Source organism: Puma concolor, chromosome D2, assembly GCF_028749965.1.
Source record: "Puma concolor isolate L17-30 chromosome D2, mPumCon1.1.hap2, whole genome shotgun sequence".
NCBI lineage: Eukaryota > Metazoa > Chordata > Mammalia > Carnivora > Felidae > Puma > Puma concolor.
Genome location: NC_141677.1, coordinates 79715252 through 79731753, shown reverse-complemented (window position 1 = coordinate 79731753; position 16502 = coordinate 79715252). Strand labels below are relative to the sequence as shown.

General features: G+C 47.0%; 1 protein-coding gene across 1 annotated transcript in view; it reads right to left on the bottom strand.

Annotated features, from left to right (window-relative positions):
* Positions 1-16502, bottom strand: part of LOC147576210 (scavenger receptor cysteine-rich domain-containing protein DMBT1) — a 101135-nt gene that overhangs the window by 32326 nt on the left and 52307 nt on the right. Inside the window, exons 26-37 of the mRNA XM_086679468.1 lie at positions 16333-16365; positions 14677-14830; positions 12804-13021; positions 11430-11747; positions 11013-11054; positions 8387-8416; positions 7759-7912; positions 4443-4660; positions 3402-3713; positions 2532-2564; positions 1956-1982; positions 303-456 (exon numbers count right to left, since the gene is read on the bottom strand). Of these exons, the coding sequence (XP_086535594.1) occupies positions 303-456; positions 1956-1982; positions 2532-2564; positions 3402-3713; positions 4443-4660; positions 7759-7912; positions 8387-8416; positions 11013-11054; positions 11430-11747; positions 12804-13021; positions 14677-14830; positions 16333-16365 (1693 nt within the window). The remainder of the gene's footprint in view (positions 1-302; positions 457-1955; positions 1983-2531; positions 2565-3401; positions 3714-4442; positions 4661-7758; positions 7913-8386; positions 8417-11012; positions 11055-11429; positions 11748-12803; positions 13022-14676; positions 14831-16332; positions 16366-16502) is intronic.

The following is a 16502-nucleotide window of genomic DNA, read 5'->3' as shown; positions in this document are numbered from 1 at the left end:
CAGCTCAGAGCCTGAAGCCTGCTTCAGACTCTGTGTCTCTGTCTCTCTCTTCCCTTCCCCAATTCACACTCTGTCTCTCTATCAAAAATAAGTAAGCTTAAAAAAATTAAAGTTTTGATCAAAGTTTTGATATTACAGAGCAGGCCTCCCAGACCTTCCTCACTTTTTGAGAGTTAACTATGGAAGGTGGGCTTTATTTATGTTTGTTTGTTTGCTTATTGGTGGGGTTAGGGGTAGTGGACAGCACAACAGTGTCTATGAAAGGGCAAAGAGGAGAGTAAAAGTGGGAGATATTTACTCACTTCACCACATCAAACGTGAGCTTGACATGAGCCCTGGCATCCACTTGTATGTCCCAGGCACACACCACATTTGTGGGGTATTTTTTAGGATACCAAGGGCTGGAAATGGAGCCCGAATTATTTGTGAGCAAACCGCCACAGTGGAAGTTTTCATCTGCAAGATGCGGTAAAGACACCCCATCAGAAGGAGGCACTGAGCTGTGCTGGTGTTTTCAGAGGGGTCAGAGGGCACAGGCAGCAGGAGCGAGGGGCACCTGTTCCAGGGCTGCTTTGGCCAATAACTGCAAAAGCTGGCTTTGGGAACTCCTCTGAGTTTCCAATGCTGTTGTTTGTCAGATGAGACCATTATACGTGTCCCGCAAGATTACAGGGCTACGTGAGGACAAATGACAGTGACGTATGGTTGACAGGGCTTTCTGGACCCATATGCACAGATGGGTCTGAGCATGTGTTTTAATGAAAAGATGCAAGGACAATGTAAGCCCCAGTACGTATCACCGTCCAGTCATAAAACTGCTCATATTAGAAGATCCCCCATGTGATATACAAATCCCAGATGGAATCAGCACCAACAACACACAGAACACCCACTTCATGGCTGAAATGGATTTGGTGTGGAATTTAAATTAAAGACCCCCTGTGCTGGGGCTTCTCATATGTAAAAGGAAGAGAGCATTTATCCAGCTGTTGGAAGCACTAGCATTGAAAATAAGGCACAAGGTGCCTGGGTGGCTCAGTTGGTTGAGCATTCGATTCTTGATTTCAGTTCATGTCATTATCTCACGTTTCATGAGTTCAAGCCCTGCATCGGACTCTGCACTGATGATAGCACAGAGCCTGCTTGGGATTCTCTCTTTCTCCATCTCTCTCTGATCCTCCCCTGCTCATGTGCACTCTCTCAAAAAAACAAAAAACAAAAAACAAAACAAAGAAAATAAGGCAAACGGCATCTGGTGGCTCAGTCAGTTGAGTGTCTGACTCTTAATTTAATTTTGGTTCAGGTCATGATCCCAGGGTTGTGGGATCAAGCCACTCTTAGTGTGGAGCCTGCTTAGGACTCTCTCTCTCTGTCCCTCTGCCCCTCTCCACCACTCATGCTCTCTCTCTCTCTCTGTCTAAAATAAAAAACAAAAAAAGAAAAGAAGGCAAGTATAAAACCATGTGAAGGACAATAGCCAAATTATGGAAAGAGCCTAAATGTCCATCACCTGATGAATGGATAAAAAAAATTGTGGTTTATATACACAATGGAGTACTACATGGCAATGAGAAAGAATGAAATATGGCCCTTTGCAGCAACATGGATGGAACTGGAGAGTGTGATGCTAAGTGAAATAAGCCATACAGAGAAAGACAGATACCATATGGTTTCACTCTTATGTGGATCCTGAGAAACTTAACAGAAACCCATGGGGGAGGGGAAGGAAAAAAAAAAGAGGTTAGAGTGGAAGAGAGCCAAAGCATAAGAGACTCTTAAAAACTGAGAACAAACTGAGGGTTGATGGGGGGTGGGAGGGAGGGGAGGGTGGGTGATGGGTATTGAGGAGGGCACCTTTTGGGATGAGCACTGGGTGTTGTATGGAAACCAATTCGACAATAAACTTCATATATTGAAAAAAAAACACGTGAAGGGTTTACGTAAAGCTGACATACCTGTAGCAGGACTGTCACCAGTCGAGTCTGTGAAGATATACAGAGAAAAAATGATGCTGTGAGCAAGGACTTTTATCCAAAATATGCCTCTAAAATAGTAAAAAATATTGACATTCCAAGCTGTGACTTCCCATCTCTGTGTCCCACTGGACAGAGATGACTGTCCAACCCAAGAGTTGGGACATCTGCACACTAAGTGTGTGGATAGGTGTAGGTTGATACAACTCGCTAGGGGCTCACTTGGGCTTCCCATTTCCTTGGTTCCCACAGCATCTATGGCATGATCATCCCTGCAAGCAGCTAGCTCTCTCTCACTGCAGGTGCCAACTCAGGGCATCCTTGGGGCCCAGATACTACACTTCTGGTGAACCTGAACTCTACCCCCGGCCCTCTCCCCACCCTCTGCAAGCCCCCAGCCCTGCCATTTTGTCAACACTAACGGGATGCGTCGCTCTTGTTCATTAGCAACAGAAGGCTTATGCTGTCGACTGTGCCCTGATTACAGGATTCAAGAGTGGCCAGGACCACATGTTTCAGGGGCCTGGTGAGCAGTTGAAATGTATGGAAGAACAATACCTGTTGGTCCCACTTTTGGACTGCCATCAATACCTACTCAAAGACCAAAGAGAGAATAAGTAGGATAGTCATGTAATTGATAAAAGAAAATCAGGTACTATTTTTGTTTGTTTGTTTTTTTGTTTAAGGATCAAACACATTCTTTCTGGGCAGTTGAGAGTGTGTATAAAAACCCATCGACATTGTTTAAAGATTGGCAACCTATGTCAGGGCCCACTGGATGAGGGGGAACACTCTGCTTTTCAATTTCATGATGGTTCATCTAATTGCTGTAAGTATGAAAATTGAAAGCAAGTAAAATAGTTGGTATGTATTTCCTTTTGGTCAGTTATAGGGCTGGAGGAGCATTAGTAACAGAGCCAAGCTCAGTCTTTCGTACAGTACCTTGGGGGCAATACTTAACAGAGTATGGGCCTGCATGTCATCGAGACAATGCCGTTGTTACCTTATCAATAAAATGAGAATGAATCATCTCTCTTATTAGAGATTGTGAACATGAAGTGAGCATATGAATGAGCTGGATTCGGCACTGAGCCTGGCACATGTTCAGCACTCTGGACAGCAGCTGCTAGTCCTAGTCAGGGGGCAGTGGACTGTCACCAACACCGTGGCATGCTTATCCAGGACTGGGATGTCTGATGACACAAATCCTCTATCTAATTATCACAACTTTTAAGGGGGAAACTTGAACAGTTTACAGACACAATAATTTAAGAGAAAGGACACTAACTCTTAAACAAATTGACTTTAAAAAGATGGCTTGAAGCCATGGCTTCCTTTCTGAGTAATTGCTGGCATTGATTTCTCCCTTCCCAGAAGCTGCAGGTGGGCAAGACTGTCTCTGAGGGTGGCTGTGTCCTGGGGGCTCACCTGAGCAGATGGCGCTGGCATCCTCATGGTGCCCGCAGTTGTGGGAGAACCATCCATTGTGCGTGCATTGCCACAGCCTGGCTTCGTTCCCCATGCACTGCATATCATCCAGCATGATGTGGCCAGTGCCTCCATCAAAGTAGCTCTGAGCTGGGGCTGACAAGGCCTCACCACAGCCAAGCTGTTGGCACACCACCCTGGCGTCTGTTATGTCCCAGCTGTCATCACACACTGTGCCCCAGGTGCCATTGTAGAAGACCTCCACCCGGCCCTCACACCTGTGACTGCCATTCACCAGTCTCAGGGATGCACCTGGGGGACAGGAAGACAGAGGCTTCTGAGCTGTGGTGCTGTCTCCAAAACTCTAGGACCTTCTGCAGTTAGAGAAGGAATGCCCAGAACCTGGGCTCATTTTTCTGTATTAGCCTATGAGACTCTAAGTAGGGTGGCCTTATGTCCTGCTTTGCCTGGAATAGTCCTGGTTTATAACTGTCATAGAGAAAGTAATGCCTGTTAATTAGTTTAGAGTTCCTTTTAAACTCTCAAAAGCATCCTGACTGGAGGATAAGTTACGTGGTCACCCTGAGCATAATCCACTGAGAGCTCGGGAATGTTCCCCACATCCTAAGAGGTCTGTATAAGTGCTCTGGGTGGTTTTGTATTGAATTCACCTGGAATCAGGTGGACTGGTAGTTGTAGTTTGAGGTAGCTTTGTTCCAGAAGGATCGGCCCTACTGCATCCTCCCCTCCTTTGGAAAAGAAAGATCTTCATTTGTGTCCTTCATCTACACACACAGTCAATGCAAGATATGAGATTCAGCCACCTGTTTCTTTAGCCAGGATGTTTTGGTGGTGGAAAAGGACAGTGAGTGGCAGAGCAGGGTGAGGGATTGGCTGGGGACTGTTAGAGTGGACGTCACTCAGGATGGCATTAATGATGGTGGACTCTGCAGGTCAGATTTAGAAAGCATCTCCTCTCTTAAAGGGAAAGGACACAAATTAGATCTAGCTTCCATCCAGGGTGATTATTAGGATACCTACCACTCTCCCTTTCATCTTGTTGAATGGCATTATACAGAGCATAAAACCCTGTGTTGGTGATCATGGCATCACTTCTGAACACCACAGTCATGATGTTTGAAGAGGAGAGGAAGGTGAGCTCTGCCCCAGCACAAAATCTGCCCTTGGAGAGTGAGGCAACTTGCCGTCCGTCGAACACTTCAATAAAGTCATAAGGGCACCCATATATGTCTTCTAATCTGAGGAGGTAAAGGCACAGCAAATCTCCTCAAGGAAATCTGCAGAAAAGTCTTAAATGAAAGCGTCATTTGTACTGTATCCAGCCAGAAACTGCAATCATCACTGCTGCCTCCTTTTAACCACACATCCCACTGGTGGACTTGACCCCTTCAATATGTCTTGAATTTGCCCTTCTGTCCTTCCCTGTGGGCACCGGCCCAGGTCAGTCATCCTTGCGCTGTGTCTCACATGCTCTGTTTCAGCGGCCCCCATCTGGTATCTTGGCTTTTGATCTTTCCCATCAGCTCCCTCTCTACCTCCAGTGCCTCCTGAATGTCCCCTGACTCTATTCAAACTCTGACATTCCCTGGGGGTGTGGGCAAGTGTCCACTAGTGTCTCATTGAGTAGAACACTCAGTGGGACCTGGAGCAGGGACAGATGTTGACCTGCTGTCAATAAGCCCCCAGGGCCCGCTGAGTAGGACTCTCTCCTTCCATGCCCCAAACTGCCTGGTTCCAACCTGGATGATCAGAGAAGTTGTCCCTGACCATCCCACCAAACCCCATCTGCCCAACCACCCCTTCTCTATCCTGTTACCATCTAGGTATATATATTTTTCTTCATAGCATTTATCAACTTATCACTGATGGGAATTGTCCTTGAGCTACTGGTTTATTTGAGTACTATTTGCCTCCCCATCTAGAATATGAACTTCATGAGGACAGAGATCTTGTCTGTCTTGTTTGCCACTAGAAGTCTGTGCCTAGACCAGAGTCTGCATGAAAGCAGGCTCAACAAATATTCCTTAAAGAATATCAACATTAATCTAACATGATAAACACGGGAGGTATGCACGTTGGCATTCCAACAGCTGTAAGTGGCCCCTAAGGCATGTGTTGTAAGTGCCTGTTGCACAATACACGCACAATGGATACCTCCCAGTGTACGCAGACTCCCAAATTTGAAAACCTGTTTATTGTGAGCACACCTGTTCCAGTGGAGTAAGAGCCAAGTGCCTCTTATCTTTAAGATAAGAAAAAATGATAACATTTGTGTGTAAGGTGACAATAGGGTGACAGTAACAGATGAAACCATAATCTGAGAAATCATTTCAGTGGAAAACAAGACACACTTCACTTAGCAAGAATGAAATGGCACATTTTAAATATGGATATAATTTTTGCAAATCGAGTGTGAAGCGGGTTTCCATAGGAGCTGAAATAGAAAAAAAAAAAAAACTAAAGCAAGCTGCAATCAGGGGCTCTCAGTACCATCGACATTTGGGGCTGGAGAAGTTCTTGCTGTGGGGGGCTGTCTTGTGAATGGTAGGACACTCAGCCTCATCCCTGGCCTCCTATGTGACAGTGGTACCCCACGCCCGCAACTGAGACAATAGAAGATACCTCCAGGCCCAGACGAATGTCCTGTGGGGTCTACCATTTCTAGTGGAGCCTCATTGGAGCAAACTAACTAACTTCATGTCCTTAGACACAAAAAACAGATATCGAGAAATCTAGTCTTAAAAACATAAAACCCTGAAAGTCAGTGCCTACGCTTTGGCTCTAGGTAACACTTTAAGCAGCTCCTTGATTTGTATCCTCTGAAATTAGAGCAGGAAATTTATGTTGGGACAGCAGCTTTGAGACTGCAGGGAGAGTGGGCCACTGCAGCTATTTGGAATAACCATTTTCCAGAAGTGGTAAAATGATACTCTGTGCCCCCAAAGAATAGAACTATGGATTCCATAGATTTGAATATAGCATACCAAATCTTCTCACACAGCTTTAAATGAGTAAATGTGTGTGCAGTGAATGAATGAACGAATGAATGAATGATAAGTATATTTTGTTCACCATATACAATGCTCCCTGATATTGGTTTATGTTCTCCCCCATTTGAAAGGAATTTTGGCCATCAGGTAAAGCTAATCGAATGCATCCCTCACTCCACTGCTGACCCATTTCCCATTTGAAGGCAGCATTTAGCCATTCAGCTCCTTGACTGCTGAGGCCAACGAACACAGATGGAAAGCAGTGGCAGAGGTCTGGCAGAGACTGTGACAAAGTCAGGAAAAGAGAAGGACCCAGTTGGGACCCAGTGTAGAAAGCTGAAACCAGGTTAAACAATATCAGGAAAAGCAATATTTGCATTAAAAAGTCACTCATGTATATGTGAATATGTATGTATATATACATGCATATAAATATGCATTAAAATAGGAGAAATTCCTTTAAAAATGGATGATGGTCAGAGAAAGAAGCAGGAAGTACAATGGGCCTAAGAAGAATGCATGAATGGAGTCTATTTAATCTGCGAAAGAAAACTCTTAGCAGGGTCACGACAGACATTCTTGAAGAAGAGGAAGCAGACATGTTTTACGTAGCCTTAGAGGCAAGAATGAAGTTCAGAAAATGGGAATGAAGAAGAACAAACTTGGGCTCAGCCCAAGGAAGAAGCAGTGTCCCCAGTGGAGCTGGCTGAGAGTGGAGGGTTCATGAGGTCTTCGTGTGTGGGCCACCCCAGATGACGCTGCCTTGGTGGTCTGGTGTCAGGGATGCTCGTGGGTGTTTGGGGTGTTCTCCAGTGCATAGGGAGCTGAGCTCAATGATTATAAGACTCCTAAGCTCAGATGACCAGACCTATTTTCACCTAAAATGTGAAAGGACGTGTCACACGGTGCTGCAGGCTGAATGTTTGTGTCCCCTCAAAATTCATATGTTGAAACCTAGCCCCCAGCAGGATGGTATTAGGAGGTGGGGCCTTTGGGAAGTGATTAGGTCAGGAAGGCAGAGCCTTCGCAATGTAAGATCAGTGCCCTTACAAAGAGTCCTGAGAAAGCTCCCTTGTCTCTTTTACCACGTGAAGCGACTGTGAAACGATAACCAGCTGTGAACCAGGAAGCAGGGCCCCGCCAGGCACTGAATGCTGGTCTTGGACTTTCCAATCTCCAGGACTGTAAGAAACACATTTCTGTTGTTTATTATCTGATTTTTGACATTTTTGTTATATCAAAACTGAGCTGAGTTGACTAGATATGCAGAAAGTCCACCTACTTAAGGAAAGCATGGATTCAAAGCTAATCTGGCCTTTGGTGTAGAAAAAGACAAAGCTGCTTACTTCAGGCTTGGGATCACCAGTTCTATATGGAACTTCTCAGCCACGTGTATCACCCAGATACACTCCACGTCGGTGGGGTAGTTTGTTGGATACCAAGGACTGGAGAAGGAGCCCGAGAGACCAGAAATGACTCCTCCACAAGAGTTACTTCCTCCTGTGGGCAGACAAGAGACAACTGGTTGGCTTCTTCCGGCATGCACCTGGCATTTCCCAGGAGTAGAATCCAGGATTCCATCAAACTCAACAGGGAGTCACAAAATGGGAAGGGATCATGGTGGTAGCATAGTTGTGGCTTGGCTGCAGTGTGTGCACCCCTGAGAGGGAATGAGGGGTGTGGCTTGTACCAGAGCAGGACCCTAAGACTGTAGGTGAGACTGGAAATGGCGTGGGACATGTATGTGGCAGGTGTGGGGTGTCCAGCCAATAATTTCATTAATGCTCTGCCCAGCTTCCTGCCATGCAAACCAGCTCAACTCAGATGTAGACAATCCATGCACTCGTGAGGGCCCCATCCCACCAATTCCTTCCCCTCAGGTAGCCAGAGCAGACAGACATCCATTCTGCTTTTACAGGTTATCAACGTGATTCTATCCTTTACAGGTTATACTTTCAATGAAAAGAGAGTTACCTCGTGGTGTAGGCACTTGAGGGATGGGAGCTGCAAAAACCAAAACCAAAGAAAATCAGGAAAGAGGCATCACAAAAACATCATATATTTACGTATGAATGAGTGAACCTGTAACTCTGCTTGAGTCTCGAAGCATGGTGTGGGCACACACACTCATTTCTCTTTTCTCTCCTAACGCGGGATGTGGTCTCTCCCCTTCTTTTGGTAAATCGCCAGGAAATCACAGATAGCACACAGCTACATGACTTATTTTCTCTTCTGTGTTAGGGCCCACCAACCCCAGGGCTGTCCTGAGATCGATCAGTCGTTGCATCACCCACAGAAACATCACTGGGCTTCTGAGCATGCCACTGCAGAGTGTGCAGAAATGCACAGGGACAAAAACCAGAAGGCTGAGAGCCCCGGGCAGGGGAGGGCAGGTCGGACAAGAATTACGTGGAAATAGATGACCCTCAGTGGGAGAGCTTCCTCCTTTCCTGTGTCCTTTTGGCTTTGATTTCCAGGGGGCCTATATTTCTACATTCTGATGTGTCCTTTTAAAAAATGTTTATTTTTGAGAGAGAGAAAGCATGAATAGGGGAGGAGCAGAGAGAGAAAGAGAGAGAGAGAGAATCCCAAGCAGGCTTCGTGCTGTCAGCACAGAGCCCGGCACGGGGCTCAAACTCACAAAATGTGAGATCATGACCTCAGTCGAAATCAAGAGTCAGATGCTTAACCGACTGAGCCACCCAGGCGCCCCTCTAGATGCATCCTTAATCGCCAGTGCCTGGTGAGCCGAAGGCAGATTTTGAAAGCCTGTCCATTGGGAAGCTGGTACTTGCTGGAGTCCTACACTAGGGGTTGGCAGGCACAGAGTTTGAAGCAAATGGGTCAGATGCATTTAAGAATTCCTTTATGCCCGTTGTCTTCCTTGGGCAGCTCTGCCTCCAGGTGTAGAGCAGTGAGGACAGAGGCACTACCCACTGCCTGCCTTCTCAGTCTTTCTCCAGGAAGGGTGCTGGACATCAGCAGAATGCATTTTTTTTGATGACCTAAAGTTGTCTCAGAAGCAATTCCCTTTTGTTAAAATGTTTCACATGCAGCGTTTCCCTTAGAGAGTTAAATGGCAAAAGCCTTATTCTGTGTGTGTGTGTGTGTGTGTGTGTGTCCAGAAGAATATATAATGCTTTATCGAGAAGTGGTTAGCTTACAAGGTGTATACTATTTAGACATAAAGGATTTCATTTCCCCCTATAATCTCTTTTATTCCATGACCCATTCTCTTATTCAGTCAGCTATACCTCTCTGCCTCAGAAAAGGAATACTATAGCAGAGAGAAAAAAGAGAAAAGGCTTCTGAGGTTTGATACCCTAGACCGCAAGTGGACGTGGCGCAGAGCTGTCTGATGAACTGAAAACCGTGTTCTCCTCCCTGGCCCGGGGCTGGAGGAGATTCCTCGCTGGGATAGAAAAGGAAAAACCAGAGGGCACCAAGCAGAAGTAGCTGCTTGTCAGTCCCTGAGAAATGGCTCTGTAGGCTCTGCCTCCCCTCCTGGGCTGCGGCACGATTAGTGGGTCCCAGTGCAAAATGAAAATGTGGGGCCTCAGCTGGAGGTGGGGAAGTCAATCGCCCCTTCCCACAGGTTCATTTCTACAGGGGATGGTGGCGCCCACCTGGGATGCCCTGGGGGCCTGGACTGGAGTGGGTAAGAGGCCCCCACCAAGTGTCCCTCCAAATGTCCCATGGTGATGCCAGTCCAGAGCAGGGACAGGCTGCCAGCCACCTTGCCCACCCCCCGAACACTACAGGGTGCACCCTGACCTTGACCTGCCCCACATCCAAACCCGGAGTGGGGGCAGAGAGTGGAAGTTGTCACAGAGCAGGGCTGGGGAGGAGGCTGGGTGGGGACCAGGGTGCCAGCAGGAAGGGAAGTGGGCAGCTAGAGCCTGTCCTGGAGAGGTAGGCCGCTGTAGGGGGCAGGACCACACGTGCTTAGATCCCGCTGGAGTCTTGAGTTTGGACATCACTGCCACACATCGACTCTGGGTAGGTTACCAGAACAAGGTATACCCTTTCTCTGTTCCTGCCATGTCTGTGAAGCCAGAAAGAAGGCCCTCAGAATAGCCACAAATGGCTTCACTTCTCACACTCAGCTTGTTCTTGACCCACTGGGAGAGCGAGCCATTGATGCATCGGTGTTTTCTTGCAGGCTTTCGTTTTTTAACACATGTCCCTGGGAGGCAAAACTTTCTACCTTCTCTCCTCTCCATCTTGACCCTCTTCCCAGCCATGGTGATAGAACCTCTCCCCTTCCCCCCACCCTTCCTTGCTCTGCTGTCCAGAGAGGAGTTGGGGATGCCATTTCATTTGGGGGATGAGGCTCTGAGCTTATTGTCTAAGCCTCTGGTTCTCAACTTGCTGCATGTTGGGATCACATGGGAAACTTTAAATATTACCGATGACCTGGTGTGACCCTAGAGATTCTGATATGACTGGTCTTGGTGCAGCCTGGGCATCAGGAATTTAAAAGCTCCGTGGGTAGTTAGTCAGTGTCTAGGTCACAGTCCAGCAGTGTCTAGGTTAGGACAGAGATTAGATTTCCTACTCACTTTGCAGAGATATTGGAAGTTCACGGTGTTGGACCTACCTGGGGATGCAGGGATCACATCTGGAGCCCAGTCCCCAGCATCTGCATGAATTAAAAAAAGTAGGTAGATGTAGGAAATCTGAGTTACATTTTATGAAGGCAGGTGGTGGTTCAGATCTCAAGCAGGTAAGCTTCGTGTTACACAAGCAACACAGGCATGTTGGATCCTGGAAAAGCAGTTCAGGCTTGGGAGAGGTTGCAGAGAACAGGACTTGACAGGTATGTGGGCCTGGCACATGTGTCTTTAGCATGGAGTCAGGCTGTCAGCATTCTTTGTCAACCTGGCTAAAGGGACACTCATCTGCGGGGCCACCACCCTCCGCTTCCCTAGCCCTGCTTTGTGCACAACCGCCATCCATCACTAAGATGTTGCTGGCTGAAAGTTCAGAAAGAAACTGCCACGGGGGGACAGCCTACCTGAGCAGACGACACCGGCGTCTTCATGGTGGCCACAATTGTGGTCTGACCACCCGGGGCTGAGGCACTGGCCGAGGTGGTTCTCGCTTCCCGAACACTGAATGTTATCCAGGAGGATGTTTCCAGAGCCCGGGCCGAAGTGAGCCTTTCCAGGGGCTGCAATGGCCCGTCCACACCCCAGCTGTCGGCACACGACCTTGGCTTCATTGAGGTCCCAGAGGTCATCACATACGGTGCCCCAGGCCCCCTGGTGGAGGACCTCCAACCGTCCTGAGCACCGTCCTGAGCCTCCCACCAGCCGCAGCTCCGGTCCATCTTCTAAACAGAGCAGGGTTTTATTTTTGAGTTTGGGAAGTTTTAAGTAGGAAGGATTTCTAGCTCCCGTGTTCATGGCTAAGGCACATGAATTCAAGAACAAAGCGTAAGGCTGTCTTAATTCTGTAATAGGCGGGGCTTGCGGGCTTCAGGGTGAGACAGAGGAGGGTTTGAATCCAGCTCTACTGCTCTCTAGTTGTGTAACCTTTGACAAGTTCCTTCATCTGCCTGGGCCTCGGTTTTCTCATCTGTGAAACGGGAGCTCCAGCAGCATGTATCTCAGAGGGCTGTAGTGATGAGTGGGTGGGAATGGGAGTATAAAGCACAGTCAGTGCTCAACACCCAGCACATGGCTTCTGCAGCTCTCGCTGCATGGTTCTCTGACACAGTACTGGGATCCTGGGGAAATGGGTCCCCAGTTGCATTTTTGGACATGACTTGGATGGGGGTAGATTTATCCTCTGAAGGCAGCTGGGCCACCAGGTTGTCTATGACTTCCTAAAGCCCAATAGGAACGGCTATTTCTGGGCCAATGGGCAGTGGCCAGCTCGAATTGCCTGCTGTCTCCTGGAGACATCCCAGGGACAGCCTTCCCTTTCTGAGTGCACAAGCTGTGCCACACTGACCTTTTCCCCTGTCTCTCCAGCATGTCCCCAAGAGCCTTCATATTTGCTATTCTCTCTGCCTGGAATGCCCCCTCATTGTCATCCATCCCATGTGACCTCCTCAGCAAGGCCGTCCATTCCCATTCCGTCCGCAGGGGCAACCCCCTCACCCTAGCATTCTCTTCTGCCCTCCCCACCCAGACTCTGTCTTCCCAGGCATTACCACCACCCCCAAATCATCTTGTCATTTCAACCGCACCTCACTGCCTTAGTTCAATTGTCCATGTGACCCTCTTAGTGGGAAAAATCTATCAGGCACACAGTAGGGCTTATGGGACCAATTGTGGGGTATTTTAAAAACTTAATTTCCAGCCCTTTTCTAATAGCAGGAGCCCTCAAAGTTAGAAAACTGTTCTGTCTTTTAAAGACCAAAAGCCTACTTGAAGCTTGCTACCTGACTCTCTTTCGCCTTGTGGAATCACGTTGAACATAGCATAAAAGCCAGTGTTGGTGATCATGGAATCACTTCGGAAGACCACTGTCATGATGTCTGAGGAGGAGAAAAATATCAGAGCTACTGAGGCACAGAACTTCCCCATGGACAGTGAGGCGATCCGGGGGCCATCGAAGATTTCAACGGAGTCGTAAGGGCATCCAAGGATATCCTCTAGGCTGGGGGGGATCGAAGTGGAGGGTTAGTGGCAGATTAAAACTTCCTAGATCTAAAAGCTTAAAAAGTATGGCAATCATGGGATTAAATATTTGGATTTACTTTAAACTGCATATTGATATATAAAATATCAGTTAACTTCTACAGATGCCTTACTACAGAAGTCTTATTTTGTCTGAAGATTGTGGGAGGCTTATGGCTACAACTTAGCAATCACCAGTCACCGTCTACATGAAACATTAGAAAGACTAGTGTGCACTACAAATAAATTCTTACCAGGCCAATCACCCTGATGATCAGCATGTAAACATTACAGCCAGATTTTCCTACCTCCATATTTCATGACATTTTTCATACCCCAAATCTTGGGGAGAAAAAAGTTAATTTTATTTAATTTTATTTTTTTAATGTTTATTTATTTTTGAGAGGCGGGGAGGGCAGAGAGAGAGGAAGATACAGAATCTGAAGCAGGCTCCAGGCTCCGAGCTGTCAGCACAGAGCTCGACCCAGGGCTCGAACTCACAAAAAGTAAGATCATGACCTGAGCCGAAGTCGGATGCTTAACCGACTCAGCTACCCAGGGGCTCCAAGGAAAGTTAATTTGAAAATAGAAAGGTCGGGGCGCCTGGGTGGCGCAGTCGGTTAAGCGTCCGACTTCAGCCAGGTCACGATCTCACGGTCCGTGAGTTCGAGCCCCGCGTCAGGCTCTGGGCTGATGGCTCAGAGCCTGGAGCCTGTTTCCAATTCTGTGTCTCCCTCTCTCTCTGCCCCTGCCCCGTTCATGCTCTGTCTCTCTCTGTCTCAAAAATAAATAAACATTAAAAAAAAAAAAAAAGAAGGTCTTTGCACAGACTCTGCCCATAGAACCACGTGTTGGATAAAAGCTGGAGCTTTGACATCAGACAGACCTTGCCAGTTAGCCTCAGGCAAGTTAGTTAACTCTCTGAGCCTCAGGTTCCTCATCTCAAATGGAGAGGAGAAGGGTATATATCTTAGGGCTGCAGTGATGCTGGAATATGAGAAAGCATACCAAGTACATTGTATAGAGGTACATTGTATAGAGCCTGGACACACAGCCAATGCTAAAAAAATGTCGGCTATTATTTCATGCCATGGAGATAAAAAAAATGGAGATAAAAAAGTGAATCAGAGAAATATATTCCCTACGTGTCAGAGATGAAGCCATGCCTTCACTGCCTCCTTTCACTTGGTGGCAACATTGAGAAGATGCCTGGTCTGGGGCTAGAGCAGGTGGGTCAAGTGTGTGTATGGAAAGCCTCTTACTGTTTGCTGAAAATTTAGATAAAGGAAAAAGGAAGTCTAAGTAGATAGGTATTGGTACCCATGGTAGAACAAAGGCAAAGCTGATAAGGAGGAATTGGGTGTCACCTTTAGAAAACAAAATCAAAAGAAGAACTATCACAATAAGGTTGAGTTAAATATGTAAATAAATCACTTATTGAATTTTTTAAACTAGAAGTAACTCTAGTTTTTATCACAAAATTAACTTGACCCTTAAATTGGGAAGGATTTTGCATTCTTCTGCTTCCCCCACCCCCGCCAAACGTTTCCGTCTAAATGAAATATCTTTATTCTGATGTCACAAACCAATATTCGTATTTACAGAGAATCTTCTCTTAAAAGTTTGTTTTCTTACTTCAGAGTTGGAATCATGAGTTCTATGCGGAATTTTTTATCCACATGAATCTCCCAAACGCACTGGATGTCTGTTGGGTAGCTTTCTGGATACAGCGGACTGGAAAATGAGCCAGAGACACTAGACATGACCCCTCCGCAAGAGCTAGTTCCTCCTGAAGCAACAGGAAAGAGGATGTCAGCATGTGCCCATTTGTGTGACCCCAGTAATGACCCATTCACACCCAGTGGTCTGGTTGAGTCAGGCAGCAGTCCACCTGGGTGGACACACCCAGGCTGTCTGAACAGATCTTTAGCCTAAATGTCACCAGGGAAGGAGAGTCCATTCAATCTCATTCTAAAGGGGAAAAGTATTAATATATGGGAGTTCCCTGTCTTTTCCTCTCCCCTTACCATCTGATGAAGAAAATATTGTATTTTTCAGGTCTGTTCACTATCTCCTTCCTCTTCTATGGCAGAAGGATTCTTGCTTGCGGGGAGAGAGGCAGAGTGGATGTACATGGGGGGGGGTTGGGAATGAGGGACACAGGGACAGAGGCTGTCAGGTCTGGGTAAGGTGTTAGTTTGGGAAGGTTTGGGAAACCAGAGGCTCCAGAACAACTTTGGGGTCTGATGAGTTGGAGAAAAGGGGACATTGTGGACTGTTGAAGGATGCTCTGTTGGGCACCCCCTGCCAACCACTTCTTCACTACTTTTTCTGGGTAGATTGTGTTTCCTTTAACTTAGTAGCTCCTGAGACTGAAACGTACAGGTTTTTAGATTTATAAGAGTTACACAAATGAACTCTAATTCTTCCATATTAGTTGTCATATTAATATAAATCAGTACACATGCATACATACACGTGTGCACGTGCACACTCATGCACACGCACGCACACACACGCACACACACACTTAAAGCGGCTGGCCACACAAGAAAGCAGAAATCTTAGAGTCATCAAGTTATTTTAGAGGAAATTTGAAAACACAACATGCGTTGTTAACCTTGTCCTTAAATTACTACGTTGCTTAATTTTCTTCTTTCCGTTTGTGCCCGACTCACTTGTAATGCTCCCAGAATCCCAAGACTCCTGGTCTTTCCTGCAACGGATGGCAGGAGGTGGGGATGTGCCCAGGCATCTCATCACTCTGCTGTTGGTTGGTTGTAGTTGGAACAACCGGGCTGGGTCAGACAGACATGAAACCCCCTGGGACTGGATTTCCTGAAACCTCTACAGGTAAGTTGGTGCCTGTCATGGGTGCCCCCTACAGGACTGTACCCAGAAAGCAGGCTGGGTACCCCTGGATGGGCGAACCACATTTCCTTCTAGTTTCTCGTCACCCTCCCACCTACCTACTCTGACCTGAGCAGATCCACTCCCTTTACAGCCTGCCCCTTTGGTTAAAAAGTCAGTATTTCAGGCCTTAGCAGTATTAATGAATGCCCTTTGGCAAGGCCATGGTGAGGACTGAGAGGCTCCATTGACTGAGGTCCTGACTCCCCCGGTGTTCTCATGGCTGGGGCCATGACAAGACTGGCGTGGGTAGTGGACAAGCAGCCCCTCGCCCATGCTGTTCCAGCCTGTCTGTGCCACATCCTAGGCACACTGCCTAGCATCTGCTGTGATGGCTCTCTTGGCATGGGGTTACCATTTCAATTTAAAACAAGTGACTACCTGTTATATGATCCTGAGAAGCTGTGGAAACACCTAGAAGGAAAAAAAAAGGGAGAGGATGATGACTTTCAGGGGGAAAATACTGAGTTTCATCTATAAGCTAGTGAAATGTAAAGGGTTTTCTCTGAAATGTCAATGTACTTAGTGCAGACTGAGAAAGGGCTGACGGT